We start from the raw sequence: 21,496 nt of genomic DNA, 5'->3' as shown, positions 1-21,496 counted from the left end.
GTCACCACAAGAGCCATGACAACGTTGGCCTCACCAGGCTCTTTCATTTTCACCAGAGATGCTGAGAACGGAACCTCAGACCTTCTGCATACAAGGCTTGCTCCCTGTGCAGTTGCCTCTCCATCTAAGTCAGACACTCTCCAGACATTCTGGACTACAACTCCCATCAGGCCCAGCCAGCATGGATGTTGTGGCTGGAGTCGATGGAAGCTGGAGACCTTCTGCCTTCAAGACACAGAAGTGCTTCCCCTCCCCCCCCCACAAAAAAGTGGCAAGTCAGTCCTAGATATGTGGGCTTAGCCAGGCGGAGCCATGGGATAGTTTGTTGGCAACCCTGAGAGTGAAAGAGAGAGATTTTGCCAGCTTGCGAGTACCCAAGGGATTGAGAAGGGCCTGGAGAATGACAGAAAACTGGGAAGCTGAAGACAGGCGGGGAAAAGCAGGCCCGAAAACAAGCTGCAGATTACAGGGGGGAAAGGGGGGGGGAGAAATCAAAGGCAAAAGCCCAATTAGGAAAGAAAAGGGCTTTGCCGTTGATTATAGGCAAAGGAGCTTCCAGGTCATGTGCCTTCCGGATGTGACTTGGCAAGCCAGCAGGTGGGACGGATGCCTGACAACCCAACTCAAGCTGTTTTTCAAAAGCAAACCTAAAATGTTAACAGTGTGAGGAACACAGATGATGGCTCTCACTTTAATGCCAAATCTACTTGGTCCTTACCCCGCCACACACACACACACACACTCTAGAAGACAGGAGAGACCAAGTGGCATTTGCCTGTATTCACTCCTCGCAAGACAAGCTTCTCCATTTCCTGCCCACTCCACACAACCCCTTTGCCCCCACCACCAGAGGCATTTAGATTGCAGCCTCCTTGGCCCGTTCTCTTAGGAAACACTGTATTTATAAGAAATTAATCTCTTAGTGTGGCTGCACCTACAGTCTGGAACTCCCTGCGTATTGACATCAGGCAGGAGCCTTTACTGTACTATTTTCAGTGCTTGCTAAAGACATTTCTGTTTAGACACGTCCACCTAGATATGTAAGTATGTACAGATATGTAGAATGCTGACATGTGTTTTGAATCTGCTTTTACTTTATTGCTGGTTTTATCTTTTGAAAGCTTTAAAAGAGTTGGTTTTTTACTCCTTTTACTGGTAATGTTATCTCTTTGTAAACCACTTTGAGGGTTGGTGTGTTGTTGTTTTTTAACACAATCAAACAGCATACAAATTGTATGAAATCAATAAAAAATAAATAAAAAATGTTGCATGGAGTGCAGTCATCCAGAGTGCCAGGGTTGGACCTGGCTCACCTTGGGTTCAAAATCCCACTCTAACCTGAAGCTTGCTGGGTCAGAAAAACCCGATATCTGATCCTAGTTAAGAGGGGTCAGGATCTTTCCCAGCTTTGCTCTCAGAGAAACTTTTAACTAGAGACTGCTTTAAATAAGTTCAAGTCTCCAAGGTCAGGGGAATTACATCCCAGGGTGCTGGAAGAACCAGCAGGTGTTATTTCAGAGCTGCTGCCTGAAATCTTTAAGAATCCTTGGGAAACAGATGAGATGCTGCACAACTAGAGATGGGCAAATGTTGTCTTCAAAAGGGGGAGAAGGGAAGCAATCCCCAGATGAAGTGCAGTATATGAATTAAGTAAATACATAATGATAAATGACAAATTCTGAATACCAGAGGGGATAGTGCCCTTGTGCTCGAATCCTGCTTGCTGGATCTGGGTTGGTAATTGAGAGAACAGGAATGCTAGACTAGATGGGCTATTGGCCTGATCCAGCAGATTCTACTCATGTTCTTGCGGTGTTTTGTTTTTAAAGATACTGCCTATTGCTTTCTTTTCTATTGTGTGACGCATAGAGATGATTTTTAAATGTTATATGGTTTAGAAAGGCTTTTAAACAAACATGTAAGCGAGGCTGGCCAGGGAACAGTCTCTCTGGGAACAGACACACACACAAACCACGGATGCTGCCTTGAGCTCTGCTGCAGAATCGGGAGGATTTAAATGCAGCAAATTAAAGAAATAATGCTGTCTTGTCTTTCCCATCCAGCTGTTCTACTTATGCTTCAAGTCTCTCTCTCCCCCCCCATCCCCACAATCCCCCAAAGAACTATTAGGAGGGAGGGAGGGAGGGAAGGAGGGAGGGAGAGATTACAAAGTGCTATCACCCACAGCGCCAACAGCCTCTAAGTCACTGGGGCAAGCAGCTCCCAGTCGGCTGATCCTGGCAATCATATATAACACCCTGAAGTTTTTATTAATACAGCCAAGGTTGAGAGGGTTTGTTGCTCCAGGTTTCAGGGGTGCGGTTTGCCCCTCAAGCCAAGGCTCCAGCTCCGTCCACCCCCCACTCCCACTCCCTTCGCTGTCATTTAAACAAAAATAGGAGGAAGGAGGTGTCTTTGTGGGGGAGAGTGGATGGATCTTCCTGCTGGAGTTGGCGTTTAGCAATGCATTTAAGGGCATAGGAGCATGGGGGGGGGGAGAGGCAAGGGAGGAGCTTTGTCTGTCTGAGGAGCAACCACACTGCCCTCTAGTGACCAGCATGCCGCAGAGGCACAGTTTTGGGGCCAGGTCAGAGAGATGGGTATCCGCAGGTAAATAAACAAGATGTCCAACTGGAAGCAGGATTAGGGATCAGTCCAACTCCTCCCCGCCCCTTTGTGGAATTCTGATCTTGACTCCCCTCATTCTTTCCTGGGTAGGGGGGGGTTGTTCTACCTTTTAATCTATTCCCACCTTGTAAAACTCAAGATGTGAAGGTTCCCTTATTCAACAAGGAGCAAAAGTGGGTGGGGCAATGGACGTGACTCTCGCCATTGTGCCGTGGGCCAACTTCTGGCCATGCCAACGTCGGGTTTCTGCACACATGCACCCCTCCATTGATGCCAAGTCCCAGGCACTGCCCCAGTTCAAAGGTACATTTCAGCCAGGCAAAAGCGCCTGACAAAGGCACAGACAGACTCGGTGGTGGGCATGGCTTGGGTTGGCTGCGTCAACTCTGCCTTAAAGGATGGGGTGGCAGGGCAAGCGTCCAGATCAAGGGGCGTAATAGTACCACTCTGTTCTGCCTTGGTCAGACCCCACGTGCAGCCCTGTGTCCACTTCTGGGCACCACAGTTTAAGAAGGATATTGACAAGCTGGAAGGTGTGCAGAGGAGGGTGACTGAGATGATAAAGGGTCTGGAAACCAAGCCTTAAGGAGAACGGTTGAGGGAGATGGGTATATTCAGCGTGGAGAAGAGTGTGAGATGATGGGAAACGGAGTAAGCTTCTTTTCTGCTGCTCCAGAGGGTAGGACCCAAATCAACGAATTCAACTAACAGGAAAAGGAGATTCAGACTAAACATTAGGAAGAACCTTCTGGTGCTAAGAGCTGTTTGACAGTGGAACGGACTCTCTCGGAAGGTGGTGGACTCTCCATCATTAGAGATTTCTAAACAAAGGTTGGAGGGTTACCTGTCAGGGATTGTTTAGTTGTGGTTCCTGCATTGCCTGGGTTGGACTAGATGACCCTCAGGGTCCCTTCCAACTACAATTCTTTGATGCTATAGACCCAAGCTACTCGCAGGAATGCGTTTGCTTTCCCCAGTCCCGAGGTTCAGGACAGCAACCGTGTGAATGTCTCTGTCTGCCCCACTCTTCAAAAGGGGAGCTCAGCTGGTGTGCCAAGTATTGGGACAACGTCTTAGCTTACACCTAGCCAGGAACTTTTTAGAGCTTCAATATAACTGCTGACTTGTGCACCTTGTAAGCCGATCAACATTTGGGCATTGCGGTGAATTCTGTAATAAAGCCTTCGGCCATAATACAGCCGAGAGAGTCCAGGCGCTGCATCTTCAAGCAAGAGCCAGGACAGGAGCAAAACCTTGGCAAGGCCCAGCAAAGGTGGTTCCTGAATCTGCCATTTTTGAAAATGGGGGTGGTGGTTCTACTTCCTTCTTTACACGGCTGGGAAAGATTTTCCTTAAGAAGCCCTGCTAGACAAGACCAAAGCCCCAGTGTTCTGTCTCTGATAGTGGCCAGCCAGATGATCCCAAGAGAACTGCAAGTGCAACATGAAGGCAACACACAGACACACACAGACACACACACACCTCCTGCAAGCCCCTGTTGCACTACTGGGACACCGAGTTGCCACTGATATCCCTTGGCTAAACACCCTCCATATATGCCTCACCTTCCTGAAAACATATTGCATCAACCGTTTGGTCTTGCTAATGGTGAACTAACCTTGAAACACTCTGCTGAGAATCAGTGGACAGGAATGTTCTTCTCCCCCTCCCCCATCCCAATTCCTTTTGTTCTTGGTCTTTAGGGAGAAGAGAGAAAGAGGGAGATTCCTCTCCCAGCTCTCAGCATGCTAGAATTCAGATCACTCCAGAGAAGGTGCACAATGCAAAACGATGGAATTTCCTTCCTTTGGGAGCTAAAGGCCTTTCAAAATGATGAGACAAATGCACGATGGAGGAGGAAGTCTTCAGCGGCTGTTAGCCAACATAGCAAAATGGAACCTATATGTCTAGAGAGTGTCTACCTTAGAATACCAAATGCTCGGGGTGAAAGGCTGGGGAGGACCCCTTGCCTTTCTGCTCTGATGGGAAGATTCCTAGAGCATCTGGCCGGCTGCTGAGACAGGGTGCTGAAAGACTTCCGGAAGAGCCTGCCAATCATGCAGAGAATCAGAGCCCACAGCCTCATTTTGACACTCGGCATTAATTTAGGGGTTGGAATAAATGATAATCAAGTCTCATTTCCCAAACGTTCTTCAGTTGAGATGACTCGAGCCCTGAACTCTGGCTGCAACAATGGTGCTTCTGCCAACCTGGTTCTCTGCAGAGCTGTCCCCTCCCCCCACCCCAAAAACATGCTGTTACCATACAAAAATGGGGGGGGGGGAGAGAGAGCAAAAGCAAATAGAAAGCAGCCTTATCCCGAGTAACACCACTGGCCCATCTTCCTCAGTACTGTCTACACCAGTGATGGGCAACCTTTTGAGCTTGGTGTGTCAAAATACACCAAAAAACCGAGCATAACTCGGGTGGTGTGTCACTTCGAGAGAAAAAACCTAATTTCGCGATATTTACAGTTTAAATAACAAAAATGTATAATTGTAATATATAACTGTATTTAATAAACCAAAAACTAATTATTTAACCAAACCAAAAACCCCTTATTTATCACAAAGTGCCCAGAGTTGTTGAGCTTTTTGGGGGGAGCTGCTAATCAAAGGTTTGGAGGTTTTTTGGGGGGGTGCAAAAGTTGCTTTGCTTTGGGGGGGGATGCCCCAAAGCTGCTGTGCTTTTGGGGGGGGGGAAGAGAACAGAAATAAATGACAAATAATACCTTCCCTGGAACTAACACACAGCACCGACATAGTCTGCCAAAGCGCCAAAAAACCCAGCACAGAACAGGTTAAAAACCATACGCTGTTCCACCCAATCATAGTCTGCCAAAGTGCCAGAAAAACAGCACAGAAAGGGTTAAAAACCAATCTGGCTACCATCAACAACAACAACAAAAAAAGGGATCCAGGTTTTAACAGCAGAGACAAGCTGTAGGAAGAGTGGGAGAACAAATGGGGGGGAAGCAACAACAGCCTGAATGGGCCGATGGGGCTCGTGCCAGCAGTGAGGGCTCTGCGTGTCACGTCTGACACGCGTGTCATAGGTTCGCCATCACTGGTCTACACTGACCAGCAGCAGCTTTCCAGTTTAGGCGTGAGTCTCTCGCAGCCCTACTTGGGAGATGCCACTGGGGAATGAATCTGGGGCTTTCTGCATTACCAAGCAGATGCTCTGCCACCGAGCTCCAGCTCATCTCCTTTAAAAAGTCCTGCTTCCTGTACAATTCGTTACGCCGGTGTGCTCATTCCCTTAATTGCTCTGCGCCTTCCTGTCGCTTGTCACTGCGTGAGGAGCAGAGCTCTGGGTGGGGAGAGAATTCCTCCATCTTCCCGGGTCTCCGGCAAAGATGGAACACTCTGTTTGCACGCTGTAGGTCAGAAAAGGTAAATAAAACAAAGCATAACTGGGTCCGTGCCTGTACCCAGGCAGGCATGAGAAGACACACTTGCAAAGGATGCTGGGAAATAATGGTAATAATTGCACCACTGTGCCAGTCAGATACATGTCAAGGCCAAACACACAAACAAAACCTTGCCTTTCTTCAGCCTTTCCTCCCCATAGCTTCACAACAGTGAAGACCCACACGCATCCTTCTTGCTGTAAAGTGAGGTCAGCATGGCCAAGGTCCTTTTAAGCATCTCTTGTTCCAGCAGAGAACATCACTCTCCCTCCCTGAAAGCTGCCACAGATACCTGGCGCGGCCCACTGCTGTAAGAGTGGTGGGGTGCTCTCAGCAAGAAATGGTGCTGCTTACTCTGAGCTATACATATTTCAGTCTTTATTTACGTATGTACAAAAGCAGTAGACATCATTCAGCCATCCGTACTGTCAGACTCAGATCCAGGAAGTAACTTTTGGCGGCTTTTTCTCCAACTTTAAAGCTTGGGGAGCCCTAATCTCTGCCTCTGCATTCTACGTTTCAACTCCTGCCTCTCCCTGGCTGATGGGACCTGGGTAGCCTCCCCCTCTGTTCCCGAGCTGGTGGCGCGGTGTTGGGGCTCCTGCTCAGCATCAGCGAGCCTCTTCACTCCATGGCTGCTTCCTGCCACCCCCTCCCCTTCTCCCTCTGCCATTTCCTGTCCTTCTCCTCCCAGCTGTTCCTGCCTAGCCTCCTCCTCCCTCTCTCCCCTCAAGGTGTTGCTGGGCAGTGCCATGACAACTCCTAACTTTCCCTTGATATGAACGCAAGAGGCTGCCTTATACTACATCACACCTTCGGTCTATTTAGTTCAGTACTGCCGACACGGGATGGCAGTGGCTCTCCAGGTTTTGGAGGGTAGCATTCCTTCTTTTCATTGAAGCCAAAATATTGTTCGGCTGTGAAAGATTTTCCTTAAGGACACCAGAGCAGTCCTGCTGGGAGAGAATAGTCCGAGGGCTGAGCACACACAGCACTGACACACAACAGAAACAGGGAGACTTGCTCACATCCCTAGCGTGGAGGGAAAGTTGCAAGGAAACCCGTGGCACAGATTGGGGAGAGGAGTCTACGGATGCACTTATATCCCCTTTAAGAGCCGCTGAATAGAGAGACTCCCAGGCAGCTTGTTGGAGCTCCAAACAGAGGTAGAGGGGTGTGTGTGTGTGTGTGTGTGTGTGTGTGTGTGTGTGTGTGTGTGTGTGTGTGTGTGTGTTTTACTTTGTTCTGGCACAAGCCACTGAACTCAATTCCCTGTGCTGCCGGTGTCCTAGTCAGGAGAGAGCAGAGGCCAAGTCTTTGCTGGGAAATGGCACCTCCAGGGATGGGGCCATCACTTTGATGGAAAGCTCACGATCTCTTTCGCTCCACCTGGGAGGGGGCTTGTAAAAAGCTTCTCTCGCAGGCACCGGTGATGTTCAGACAGCCGATTAGCTCCATATTCAGGGACTGATCCAAGTGGAAAAAGTGGAAGATGATACCAATCTCACAGAATTGTAGAGTTGGAGATGAACCCAGGGGTCATCTAGTCCAACCCGCTAAAATGAAGGAATCGCAACTGAAGAAGCTGGGACAAAAGGCCTTGCCGCCCCTGCTTAAAAGCCCCCCAGTGAAGGAGTCCACCGCCTTTCGAGGGAGTCTGTTCTCTTCAGTTGTCTCTTTCCACCATCCCCTCTTTCTCCTCTGTGAATTACCATAGAGTTGGAGGACCAGACAGGCAATTGTGAAGTATAAGAGGCAGGCCTTCTCTGTTATGGATTATAGGGTGCAGCTGAAAGCCAGCAGATCTGCCATCAGCAATTGGGAGAGAAGAACAGAGGCTAAAATTCTTGAATTCTCTTCCTAGTCTTCTCATCAATGAGGTTCAGCGGTTGCAAAAGAGACCACACATGCCCCTTGCAGAAACAGGGTTCCTGCGGTTCTAGAGATGCAGGAAAGCATCTGTGCACCCACATCCTCAGGCTCAAATCCCAGCACAGCACAGCAGGGGCTGGCAGCATGAACAATACGTCACATCTCCTCCTCTCCCCACCGTTTGGTAAAATGCATCTTTCAAAATCTATCCATGCAACAACACTGGAATGACACTTCCAAGTTCATGGCTGCAATGCTTTCACAGCAAGACAAGGGCATGGCTTTACCTCCCACAACCCAGGGAGGCCAGGGAGCCCTCCTCCTCTTCCTCCTCTCTCCTCCCCGCTCTTCCCCTCCCCACATCCCTCTGGGGGCGGCTGCCAGATTCTCAGATTCTCAGCTGCAGGCTTAGCAATTAATCCAGATGGTGCTGGATGGCAGAGTCCCCATCGTCCCTCCGCAGATGAGCTGGCCAGCAGTGCAAATGTATGGCCCAGAGGTGGCACCTGGCCAAGAAGCCACTTTACTTTGTCTCGCAAAAGCCCAGGCTGCCAGTCGAGAGCGAGTGATAGCAGGATCCCTCTCCCCCAGGACGCTGGTGCTTGTACACAGTGGCAGGCACCCAAACACATGAAAGTGTATGGATCTACCTCAGAGGCCCTGCTCTGACTGGTGGCAGCTCTCTGGGGTCTCAGACAAAGGTCTCTCTCAACCCCGAGACCCTTTTTGACAAGCGATGCCAGACATGGTGTCTAGAGACCTTTCTGTATGCCAAGCATGTCCCTTCCAGTGAGCCCTCTCCCTATCTTTCAGAACAGGATCAAAATTGGGGCTCTTCTCTCCCCGCCATATACTGTCTGGATCAGACTTTTGACAATTGGGTGCCCTCCAGATGTTTTGGACTACGACTTCCACTTGCCTCGGGCAGCACAGCCATTTTGGAATGCAACTCCTATCAGCCTCGGGCAGCCTGGCCATCTCAGACTACAACTCCCAGCAGTCCCAGGCCGTACAGCCATAGGATGCTGAGGCTGATGAGAACGTAGCCATCCTGAGTTGGCAAAGTCTTGCCTGGACGCAGAGTTCCCAACAGAAAGCAAGTGGTGACGTAGTAGTTAGAGCGTCAGACTAGGACCTGGGAAACGAGGAGTCAAATCTCCACTCAGCCATTTAGCTTGCTGGGTTATATTGGGCTAGTCTCTAATCCTTGCCTACCTCACAGGGTTGTTGTGCGGATTAAATGGGGCGGGGAGAGAACTATGTACACCACCTTTGGCTCCTTGGAGAAAAATGCAATAAACAAAGGAACATGGCTAGAGCTCTCACCTGCTTTGCCAGCTTGACGGCATCATTGGTGAGTTTGGAGCGCAGCTGGGAGTCCAGGTGGGCGGCAGGTGCGATCTCCACGACCTTCTGGTGCCGCCTCTGGATGGAGCAGTCTCTCTCGTACAGGTGCACCACATTCCCGTATTTGTCACCTGCCCAAGGGAGGAGCAGAGGGGAAGTTTTACTGGAAATCATGGCTGGCCTGACCCAGCCAGGGCTCTTCTGGTGTCCTTATGAATATAGCTTGCAAGCAAATTAATTGGTTGGATTAATCAAGTAAAAAAAAAAAAGCAAGCCTGTAGACAGACTAACAAGGCACCCTTGAGTAATCAAGAAGCGCACTGTTTAATATTACCAATATTTATTTCACATTAATACAAGTACTAGCCTTCCCTTCCTTTCTTCTCTCTCTCTCTCTCTCTCTCTCTCTCTCTCTCTCTCTCTCTCTCTAAGGAAAGAGTGCCCCTTCCAAGTTTGGCACCAGCTGGCACCATCTAATAACAAAACATCCAGCTCCCTTCGGAACTATTGTTTCATTAATGCCAATCAATTAATCACTTGATTAAAGTTCATGCAGTTATGTGACTTCTTTAAATTGGGTGGCAGGCCTGTTTCTCACATATCTTTCTCTCTGGCCTAGTTCACACATCACTTTGACCATAGTTGAGCCATATGTAAGCTGGTTTATGGTTTAGATGCGAAGAAACAGTGTTTTGGTGCTTTGGAGCTAAAATTATGACCCTGGGTTCCTATATAACACTTAGCCAGACCATGGCTTAACTACCAGCAGGAGCAGGGGAGGAATGAAGGGCCCACAATTTTAGCCCCATAGCACCAGAACTCTGTGTGTTCACCTTTAAACCATAGTTTAGTTAACTGCGGTTTAAAGTGAAGTGTGGACTAGCCCCCCCCCTCTCTCTCACACACATTTATTTATTTATTTCCTTCAAGATGCTTTTGTCCTCCTTGAACCCTGATAATGGGAACAGTTGGAAATAAACTCAGCAAGCTGAGCAGTGGTGTACTGACTTGCCCCAAACCCTCCAGACAAATTGTCTCCCTCCTTGCCTGTGGCACCAGCACACTTCTGCCTGGGTTGAAACAAGGAAATGAAGGGGCACCTGAAATGGTCCTTAATCAGCCCTCATTGCCAGCAGTTCACATAAGAAACACAAACATACCCAAAATCTGGACTTCGATGTGTCTTGGCTTCTCCACAAACTTCTCCACAAACAGAGCCCCATTCCCAAATGCGGACAGAGCCTCCGAAAAGGCCCGGGTGTAGTTTTCCTCTAGCTCCTGCAGGGAGAAGATGGTAACGATGTTATCTGCAGTTAAAGTGAGTGGAAGGCGGGGTGCTTTTGCTCCCACTGGCTGCCCAAGGCCCCAGAATGAAAGACGGAGGGAGGAAGGGTGGAAGGAAAGGTGGGGACTGTCACTGATGCCTCCATCTCAGACTTCCCCTGCCCCTGAAAACTCCAGCAACCCTCCTTCCTCAGCATCTCCCCTCTGCTGGGAGATTCTGTAAGACCCGTCCATTTCTTGCACACACCCTACCCCAGCCTCACCTCCACACACACACACTTTTTATTCTTGCAAGCAAGCAATATGCTCAGGGTCCTTTGCAAGCTGGTGTTTCGGTTTTCTGTGGGAGCATCCTGCAACATGCCATGGATGCATTAATATTGCACTTGTGGTGGATTTGTGCTGGGCTATCCAATGTCTCCCCAACACTATTGCCCTGGCTCCTGCTTTACGAAGGACTTGAATTTGGGTCTTGTTCTCTACTATAGTAGAAAGCAAAGCAAGGAGCACCAGCCAGTGCAGGGCACGACTAGGCGAGCTAAAATGTCAATCCAACAGTTGACACGCCCCCCCCCCCGGGCTCCTGTTCTAAAGGAGAGGGACAGACACAGCAGGGGGTTGGAATAGATGACGATTTGGAACCCCTCCAACTCTACAATTCTATGATCTGAAGCAGGATGCAGCTTGGGTTTGTGCCTGCAAATGGGAGCTCCACACTGGGGGCTGTTTGCGCTGGCTTCTCTGTGTCCCAGGCAAGAGAGGAGGTGGCAGCGATGGGTCAGAGCCAGGCTGGGCGTTGGACGCTTCCTGGGAGGGCAGAGTCTCATCGGCGGTGACTGGCTTCGGAGGGAGGGTGAGACAGGCAATGGCCAGCAACATAACAACCCACTGGGACCCTCCCCGGAATCGGATTCCTTGCCTGTGGGTTGCCTCCTCTGACAGCTCAGATGACCCTGGGATCCTGGTGCGGCTCTCCCAAACCTGTGCAGAGTCCTTCCCAGTCTCATCACTGGGCACCTCCTCAAATTTTCCCCACCCCTCATGTCCCAATCGGACCATCCCCTCCAGGATGTTGTCTCAGGAGTCAATGCATTACTGCCCTTGGGAGGGGCACTTTTGCACTATGGCACAGCCAACTCTGGACGCTACGGAAACCGGAATGCTTGTGGTATAGAGATTTCAAGAGAAAGCTCCTGGAGACACACCAAACAGGAAACAAGGCAATATGTCTGACCTTGAACTTTAACGGAGCCGGACACCTACCAACCCAGCCTCACACACACACACACACACACACACACACACACCGTGGGAAGGGTGCAAGACCCCCGCCCCCGCATGCCAAGGAGAAGCAAAGCAGCAGCCCTTACCTCATAGCTGCGCACGACTCTCATGCCCCGCCCTCCTCCGCCGTAGGCAGCTTTAAAGATGATGGGGAACCCGTAAGTCTTGGAGAACTCCTGAGCCTCGCTGAGCGAGGAAATGGGGGCGTCTGTCCCGGGAACCACAGGCACCCCTGGAGAGCAGAAAGGAAGAGGAGGAGACTGAAAGGCAATAGAAGACGGTGCAAGCTTGTCTTCCGCTGCTCCCGTGAATGAGGCCCGAACCGATGGATTCCAGTTGAAAGGAGGGAGATTCTGGCAAAAGGTCAGAACTTTCTGGTGGTAAGAGCTGTTTGGCAGTGGAACAGACGGCCAGGGATGTGAGCAAGGTTGTGGACTCTCCTTCATTGGGACGATGCTGGTCTGCGACCATATTAATAAATTCATTCATTCATTCATTCATTCATTCATTCATTCATTGGGAGCTTTTAAGCAGAGGTTGGATGGCATTCTGTTAGGGATTCTTTAGATTAAGATTCCTGCATTGCAGGGGGTTGGACTTGATGACCCATGGTGCTCCCTTCCAACTCTATAATTCTCTGGTTCTCTCCCTACTGCACCCGCTACCCCTGTTCCCCACCCTCTGCCCCCCTGCAGGTCACATCTTTTGGGCCTATTCCAGGTTTAAAGCAGGGCCTAAAAGCCAGGGGTGTGCAACTGGTATCAAGGCAATGGTTGCGTACCAGGACCAGCAGCCTGGGAAGCATGGGGACTCCCCTGCTGTGAGTGCCTGCAGGTCCTGCCCCTGCCTCTCACCACCTGGCCCAGGGCGGGGTCTGCCCAGGAGAATTCAGAACAGCACAGAGTTCTTTTTATAATGTTTTTAAATTTTCTTTTTTACCTTTTTAAATTCTTTTTGGTGTGGGGGGTGGGATGGATGTTTAGTCGGGTTTGGGAATTTGCTTAATTTTGGTAGACTCCATCGTGGGAGCAGGGCTGGGGCGGGAGAGTGCTAGAGTCCTGTCTAGTCAAGTTGCATGGGATCAATTCCAATCTGTTACCTCTGAGGATGTGGACAGGCTGCTTGGATGAGTGAAACCAACCACCAGTCTCCTTGATCCTTGCCCATCCTGGCTTATAAAAGCTAGCCAGGAAGGGCTGGGCAATGGGCTCCATGGGGTGGTGAATGCTTCTCTCTGTGAGGGAGCCTTCCCAGACCCGCTGAAAGAGGTGGTCATTAAACCGCTTCTTTAAAAAACATATTTAGACCCGGCCAATATGGCCAACTATAGCCCAGTCTCAAATCTTCCATTCTTGGGCAAGGTGATTGAGTGAGTGGTTGCTGAACAACTCCTGGAAGAAGCGGACTGTTTTGGGGGGGACAGGAGGTGGGCAGGTGTGGAGGACTCCCTGGTCCTGAATGGGGTAACTGTTCCCCTGAAGGACCAGGTGCGCAGCCTGGGAGTCATTTTGGACTCACAGCTGTCCATGGAGGCGCAGGTTAATTCTGTGTCCAGGGCAGCTATTTACCAGCTCCATCTGGTACGCAGGCTGAGACCCTATCTGCCCATGGACTGTCTCGCCAGAGCGGTGCATGCTCTACTTATCTCTCGCTTGGATTACTGCAATGCGCTCTTATGTGGGGTTACCTTTGAAAGTGACCCGGAAACTACAACTAATCCAGAATGCAACAGCTAGACTGGTGACTGGGAGCGACCGCCGAGACCACATACATTGTCTCCCAGTACGTTTCCGAGCACAATTCAAAGTGTTGGTGCTGACCTTTAAAGCCCTAAACAGTCTTGGTCCAGTATACCTGAAGGCATAGCTGCCAAGTTATCCCTTTTTTAAAGGGATTTTCCCTTATGCTGAATAGGCTTCCTCGCGAGAAAAGGGAAAACTTGGCAGCTATGCCTGAAGGAGCATCTCCACCCCCATCATTCTGCCCGGACACTGAGGTCCAGCACCGAGGCCTTCTGGCAGTTCCCTCGTTGCGAGAAGCCAAGTTGCAGGGAACCAGGCAGAGGGCCTTCTCGGTGGTGGCACCCGCCCTATGGAACGCCCTCCCACCAGATGTCAAAGAGAAAAACATCTACCAGACTTTTAGAAGACATCTGAAGGCAGCCCTGTTTAGGGAAGCTTTTAATGTTTAACAGACCACTGTATTTTAATATTTTGTTGGAAGCCACCCAGAGTGGCTGGGGAAACCCAGCCAGATGGGCAGGGTATAAATAATAAATTATTATTATTATTATTATTATTATTATTATTATTATTATTAATCATACTATCTCTAAAAAGAGGCAGGGACCACTTTGCTTGCCTTGTGAAAGGCGGGGGGGGGGAATAGAATTAAAAGCTTCTGCGCTTCATGGTGGCATCTCTGTAATGTTCCCCAAATTTGCAATGGCTCTCCATATCCGCTCGCTTTTTCAGAAGCCTCCAGTTTCACAAAAGACCTGCTGCTTTAGGAGGCAGGGAAGAGGGGCAGAGCACACAAAGAACTGGAGTGGAGGGAACAGACCTAGCTCACAGACTGCCAGTGTTAGATGACTCTCGTCCACTTTGATCCTGCCTTCTTATTGGCTAAGGAACTCTGTGCAAGTTGGGAGTCAGGCCGGCCCTCGCTTGTCAGCTAACGTAACCCTTACCTGCGGAGATGGCGATGGCGCGGGCCTCTACCTTGTCGCCCATCTTCTGCACCACTTCAGGAGAGGGCCCAATGAAACGCACACCAGCGTCAATGCAGGCCTGGGCGAAGTCAGATCGCTCAGAGAGGAAGCCGTAGCCAGGGTGGATGGCATCCACTTCGTTCTCCTGCAGAAACCCAGAGTTTGAAATTAAGCTGGGAGTCAGCTGCAACTCCCATCAGCCCCAGGAAGCATAGCGATGGGCAGAGGCAGTGTGGACGTAGTGGTTAGAACCTCAGAGCACTCACTGCCTCTCAGCTTAGCCTACCTCGCAGGGCTGTTGTGGGGATTAAATAAGGAGGGGGGGAACTATATCTGTCGCCTTGAGCTCCTTAGAGAAGGAAGGTGGGATACAAATGCAGCAAATAAAATCATCTTAGCTAGTAGCCATTGACAGCCCTCTCCTCCATGTAGTTGTCTAATCCTCTTTCAGAGCGATCCTTGGTGGTGGCCATAACTGCCTCCTGTGGGAGGGAGTTCCATAGTTTATATATGCACTGGATGAAAAAGAACTTTCAACTTCGACTTGCCCTTCTCTGATTCAGGGGTGGGAAATCTGTGGCCTGCTGGTGTCATTAAGACTATGACTCCCATCATCCCTGACCATTAACTGTGCTGGTTGGGGCTGATGGAACTTGGAGTCCATCAGCATCTGGAATGCACTAGCCTAGGGCTCTCTCTCACCCTCTCAATTCCTCCCTCTGCAAAATAGGAAGAATACTATGGGCCTATCTTTCTGGTGGCTTCATAGACAGACAGAAGCTGATGCTGCGGTGGTGGCTAATTTTTATTGTGATTTTTATATTGTTTTTATGGAACACCGCTGAAAACTTTTAATGTCAAGTTGCCTTGTGACAGCTGATCGTAGAAAGAAAGTGCATTAAGACGAGTGTTTGAATGCTTTATATATAGCTGCCATTATTATTACAAATTATTTGATCTCTTGATTGTGCTTCATTTTCACAACCTAGCTCAGCAAATTTGACTCTGACGACCATTAATTCGGGGGCACTGCAATGCTGCTTTTCAATTAGATTTCATTTTCAGCTGTTCATAATGCTTGCCAGCGCAAAACCTCTCTCAGTGCTCGCATTAAGGACACAAAAAGAGCCTGCTGGTTCAGACAAAGCACCCAGTTCAGCCTCTTGTTCTCACAGGCGGGTCAACCACATGCCCACTGGGAAGTCAGCAAGCAGGACCTCAGCACAAGGGACTCTCCCCTCTTGTAGCTTCTAGCAACTGTATTCAGAAGCATTACTGCTTGCAGCTGTGAAGAGCAAAGCATAGCCATTTTGGCTTGTAGTCCTCTCCTCTATAAATTTGTCTAATCCTCTTTAAAAGCCAGGCAGGTTGGTGCCCATCACTGTCTCATGTGGGAGGAAGTTCCCTCATTGAAGTACTTTCTTTTATCTGTCCTGAATCTTCTGACATTCAACTTCATTGGATGTCCACAAGTTTTAGCATTATGAGATAGGAAGAAAAACTTTCTCCTTGCCATGCAGAATTGTATAAGCTTCTATCAGGTCACCTCTTTCTCGCTTTTTCTCCAAACTAAAAAGTCCCAAGCACTGTAACTTTTCCTCAGTGTAACTCTATCCCCTCAATAATAATAATAATAATAATAATAATAATAATAATAATAATATATCCTGCACATCTGGCTGGGTTTCCACAGGCACTCTGGGCGGCTCCCAAACAGAACATTAAAAACACAATAAAACATCCAACATTGAAAACTTCCCTAAACAGGGTTGCCTTCCGATGTCTTCTAAAACTCAGAGAGTTGTTTATTCCCTTGCTATCTGATGGGAGGGCATTCCACAGGGTGGGCACTACTACTGAGAAGTCCCTATGCCTAGTTCCCTGTAACCTCACTTCTTGCAGTGATGAAACCTCCAGAAGGCCCTCAGAGCTGGACCTCAGTGCCCAGGCTGAACAATGGGGGTGGAGGCGCTCCTTCAGGTATACTGGGCCGAGGCCATTTAGAGCCTCGATAATTCTGGCTGCCCTTTTCTTAATTGTTTCCAACTCAACAATATTCCTTTTGAGGTAAGGTGACCACAACTGCACACAGTATTCCAAATGGCTAGTAGCCTTCTCCTCCATGAATCTGTCCAATCCTATTTTAAAGTCATCTACGTTGGTAACCATCATTGCCTACTGCAGACGTGAGTTCCACCGTTTACCTATACGCTGCGTGAAGAAGGACTTTCTCTTATCTGTCCTGAACCTTTCAGCACTCAGCTTCTCCTACACGGGGAGAATGGAAGACTTAACCTACACCAGGCATCCCCAAACTTCGGCCCTCCAGATGTTTTGGACTACAATTCCCATCATCCCTGACCACTGGTCCCGTTAGCTAGGGATCATGGGAGTTGTAGGCCAAAACATCTGGAGGGCCGCAGTTTGGGGATGCCTGACCTACACCAAGGTGGAGGGGGCCCACCCCTCACAACCACCCCAAACTCTCCCACTGCCTATCAAATAAAGTCCCTGCAGGTCCTGCAACTGTTTCAGCATCAACGAGGCTGTGCTGCAGCTGCACTGCTAATGGCAAACCCTGTGGATTCCAGGCCTCCTCCAACACCTACTCCTTGTTAGTGGAGCATTTCCTTTGCCAGCTTTAACTGTGCACATGAAAAGCGAGAGGACAAAGGCAGGTTGTCGCTTTGGCAGCTAAAACCAGAACTTCTCCTCCAACTGGGGAAACCTCAAAGTGAGTTAATAAAGCACTTGTGAATGCGAGCCAAGGAAGGTGGCTCTTCCTAAGAATTTATGCAACCTCCCCACCCCCACCTCCCAATTTCCTTGGCACTGTCAATAATGGGGACTGGGGACATGGGCGTAGGCAGGGGGGCAGGAGGGGGCAATTGCCCCCCCTAGAAGCAGGGCCGCTGGCCAGCCTGCCCGCTGCCCGCCCGGTGCCGTCTCCCTTCTAGCCGGCTGGCTGTGGGGCGGGCGGAGGGAAAGCCAGGCAACCGCTTTGCACGGCTCTGGGGCTTTCCCTCCACTTGCCCCGGCGATTGCAGAGGGGGAGGAGGGGATCGAAGCAGCCCGATTTCGGGCTGATCCTGGCTCCCCCTCGCCCCTGCCGATCGCGGAGGGGGAGGAGGGAGTCGGAGCAGCCCGATTTCGGGCTGATCCTGGCTTCCCCTCGCCCCTGCCGATCGCGGAGGGGGAGGAGGGGGTCGGAGCAGCCCCATTTCGGGCTGATCCTGGCGCCCCCTCGCCCCTGCCGTTCGAGGAGGGGGAGGAGGGAGTCGGAGCAGCCCGAAATCGGGCTGCTCCGATCCCCTCCTCCCCCTCCGTGATCGCCGGGGCGGGAGGAGGGAAAGCTGGCAAGGGAGAAGGGAGCTTTCCTTGCCCCGCTGTGGCCCCTCCCCCTGCCCCTTGGCCCCGCCCCTTGCCCCCCTGATTTTCATCCTGGCTACGCCCCTGACTGGGGAAGGGGGAACTTCCAGATCATGTCTTCCTGTTAGCTAGGTATAGGTCCACGTGCCAAAGAGATGAAGGGCTGGGGAAGAGGCAGCAGCGAGAACTCAGGGAGGGATAAATGCTTGTTTAAGCAGGTGAGAACACATAGAGACCACCAGCTTCCTTCATAGCAGATAGCAGCCATGTCCAAAATCTGTTCTGGGGGCCTAATTTGGCCCCTGTGTCAGTTTATTTCCTGGGGTAAAATCCTAAACAACTTCAACCCTAAAAAAAGCTCAACAAGCACAATCCTAAAAAAGGTCAACAACTTTGGTCGGCCCTTTGGTTGGCCCTCACAGACCTTCACTTCATCAAATCTGGCCCTCTTTGAAAAAAGTTTGGACACCACCGCTTTATAGGTTCAGCCCTCCTGGCCTCCCCATAGCTCATTCCACTCACAGCAGTGAGAGCCAGTGTCCTTCTTACCTTGGCAACTTGAATGATGTCCGGAATGTGCAGGTAGGCCTGGACAGGAGGGAGCCCCCGGCCAATGAGGTAAGCTTCATCCGCTTTCTGTCGGTGCATCTGCCCTGTGTCCTGCTCCGAATACACGGCCACCGTCCGGATGCCTAGCTCCGTGCATGCTCGGAACACCCGGATCGCAATCTCCCCTGGAAAACACGAACGTTGAGTGCCCATGAAAATGGGGAGAGGGGGGCTGCAATGTGGAAGCAGCTACACCATTCGATCAACTCCGCACATACCTCAATTGATCAATCAATCGGGAGATTTTATTATTAAGTTAATTTTAGCAGCCAGGAGAACTGCAGGTATCAAGCATCAGCCTATTATTAGTATTATTCATGCAGCAGCAAAAAAAGGCTAATGCTATTCTATCAACAGAAGTCTAGTGTCCAGGATCAAGACAATTAACAGTGCTGCCCTGCTCTGCCTTGGTCAGACCCCACCTGGAGTCCTGCGTCCAGTTCTGGGCACCACAGTTTAAGTGGGATATTGACAAGCTGGAACGTGTGCAGAGGAGGGTGACCAAGATGATCAAGGGTCTGGAAATCAAGCCTTATGAGAAACAGTTAAGGAAATCAAGCCTTAGGAGAAACAGTGTTGGTTATGTCTGGCCTGGAGAACAGGTGATAGGATAGTCGTCTCCAAACACCCAAAGGGCTGCCACATGGAAGATGGAGCAAGCTTTTTTTCTGTAGCCCCAGAGGGAAGGGAGATTCAGACTAGACCATTGAAAGAAATTTCTGATGGTAAGAGCTGTTTTGACAGTGGAATGGACTCCCTCAGAAAATGGTGGACTTTCATTCATTGGAGAGTTTTATAAAGGGGTTAGATGATCATCTGTCAGGGTTCATCTAGTTTCAAATACCGGGGGATTGGACTAGATGAGCCCTTGTGTCCCTTCTAACTCTACAATTCTGTTATTGCTGTTGTTGCTATTATTTAAAGCATTTACATCCCACCTTTCTCTGAAGTAGGGATTTGAGGCAGCTTACAACATTTAAAACAACATCATAAAACACAAAATAATAAAAACAAACTTAAAAACAATAATTAAGATATGCCAGAACACCTTTAGAGCCAGTAAAATATAGTTTGCCCTGATGACAACCTAGTAATTCGCATTGCCTGCACCTTAATTTTCAAATGTCCTGAAGGAGATGCACCCTTTTCCTCTCACACACAATGAAATGCCTCGTCCAGGATTCTTTTTATGTATTATTTATTATCTCCATAATTCATATACTGCCCTGACGTCAGGGTTTAATCAATGTTCAAGGCTGGCATCGGTTTGCAGGGTTTGGTGCACAACCCCGGGAACATGCAAGAACCAGCGTTCCTGCCATGACCCTAGGGATGTGGCTGGGGATTTTGAGGGAGGAAGGGCCAGCCTCAGACATATCAAGCCAAACAGAAGCACATCTGCAAGAGGAACCATTGTGCCGCTGCCTGTGTAACCTGAGGGTGCTGCGCTGCCCTAATAGAACCACAGCCTCTTCACGGTCAATGAGTGCTGAAGCAGGTTCCCCCCACTTTAAATGGAAGAGGCTCCTCCCACAGAAGGAGCAGCTAGCAACCAAGCTAGTGCTGCAGCTCAGTCTGAAGATGACTGCTACTGAAAGAGCACCGGAGCTCCACTCTTATGGAGTCTCCAGCCTTGGCTGTGCACAGAGATGGCCATGGTGCCACTGGAGTCTCGCCTCTGTGTTGCTGAAGTCTCTGATCTGGAATTGCAAAGGGGCCAAGGTACTCTAGACAGAGACTTCCAGGCAAATGTTATGGCTCCTTTTGGGGAGAGGTGTCTTCTGCACATCGAAAGCTGGAGGGTAGCACAGATCCCGATGGGGAATGAGAATGGCTCAGCTCAGGAGTCATGGTCCCCAACAGCTCCCGCCCACCAAAGCCCCAGCCCTAGGCCCAACTCACCTCTGTTGGCCACCATCACCTTCTTAATGGGCTTGTATTCCATGCGCTGGGTGCTGTGGAAAGCAGCAGGGCATAGTGAGAGCCGCTTGAGGGCCAAGAAGGCCACCCCTCCCTTGGCAAAACGCAGCTGCAACATCTGTGGACAAAAAGGGACAGATAGCTTTAAGGCATTCTCAAACTGATGCGCACAGGACAGGACACTGACCCTTCAAGTAGGACCACGAAGCACAAATTTGACACAGACCCACACACATCAGAGCTTGTGGCATCAATGATAGCAGCCCCCAGACTCAAAGAGGGACCTGGCTGAGCAGCCCGCCCCCCACAAACAACTGCCCAACCTTCACCCATCAAGGCTCCCCCCCCCCACTAGCAGTAGTCAAAACTGCCTTATTCCTTCCAGGAAAGTTAAACAATGCAATAGTTCTCCAGGTGGCAGTTAAAGGCAGAAAGAAGCTGGGTAATGTACTCCAGTACACTCAAGTGCTGTTCACTGCACTCTAAATCACTTTTAAACATGCAGAGACCTCAGGTTGATGGGATAAAGAGTTAAAATGGCACCCGGAGGGCTTTAAGTGGCACAAGCATCCAGTGATCCTTTCCTTAACCTCAACGAGGGAAATGGGTAGTTGACACTTTTTTACCATCTTGAACATACAGAGCCACTTCTCCCATAGATAGCTTTCTCACAGTTATTTGGATGCCTTTAAAAGGGGGCTAGACAAATTCATGGAGGGTAAAGCTACTTGTGTCATGATGTCAATGTACTACCTCTGAAGGGCTGCCACATGGGAGATGGATGTGTTTTCTGCGACTCCAGAGGGAAGGACCCAAACCAATGGATTCAAATGACAAGAGAGTAGATGCCGACTGAACGATAGAAAGAACTTTTTGAGAGGAAGAGCTTTTGGACAGTGGAATGGACCCCCTCAGAAGGTGGCGAGCTCTCCTTCATTGGAGTTTTTTAGCAGCAGTTAGATGGTCACCTCTCATTGGACTCACAGGTTCTTTAGCTAAGCACTAAGGAAGATAATAACGCAATAAAATTTATAGCTCAGTTTATAGAGCATGAGACTATT

The 21,496-nt window shown here is 49.8% G+C and overlaps 1 protein-coding gene across 7 annotated transcripts in view; it reads right to left on the bottom strand.

Moving 5' to 3' along the window:
- Positions 1-21,496, bottom strand: part of PC (pyruvate carboxylase) — a 275,210-nt gene that overhangs the window by 184,449 nt on the left and 69,265 nt on the right. For all 7 annotated transcript variants that reach the window (XM_060269527.1, XM_060269532.1, XM_060269530.1 and 4 more), the window contains 6 exons: positions 20,418-20,553; positions 18,456-18,640; positions 14,517-14,682; positions 11,914-12,059; positions 10,420-10,537; positions 9,239-9,390 (listed from right to left, as the gene is read on the bottom strand). In XM_060269527.1, the coding sequence (XP_060125510.1) occupies positions 9,239-9,390; positions 10,420-10,537; positions 11,914-12,059; positions 14,517-14,682; positions 18,456-18,640; positions 20,418-20,553 (903 nt within the window). The remainder of the gene's footprint in view (positions 1-9,238; positions 9,391-10,419; positions 10,538-11,913; positions 12,060-14,516; positions 14,683-18,455; positions 18,641-20,417; positions 20,554-21,496) is intronic.

Source organism: Zootoca vivipara, chromosome 17 (genome assembly GCF_963506605.1).
Source record: "Zootoca vivipara chromosome 17, rZooViv1.1, whole genome shotgun sequence".
Taxonomy (NCBI): domain Eukaryota; kingdom Metazoa; phylum Chordata; class Lepidosauria; order Squamata; family Lacertidae; genus Zootoca; species Zootoca vivipara.
The sequence above is the reverse complement of the archived record's forward strand: the minus strand, read 5'-3'. Positions and strand labels throughout refer to the sequence as shown.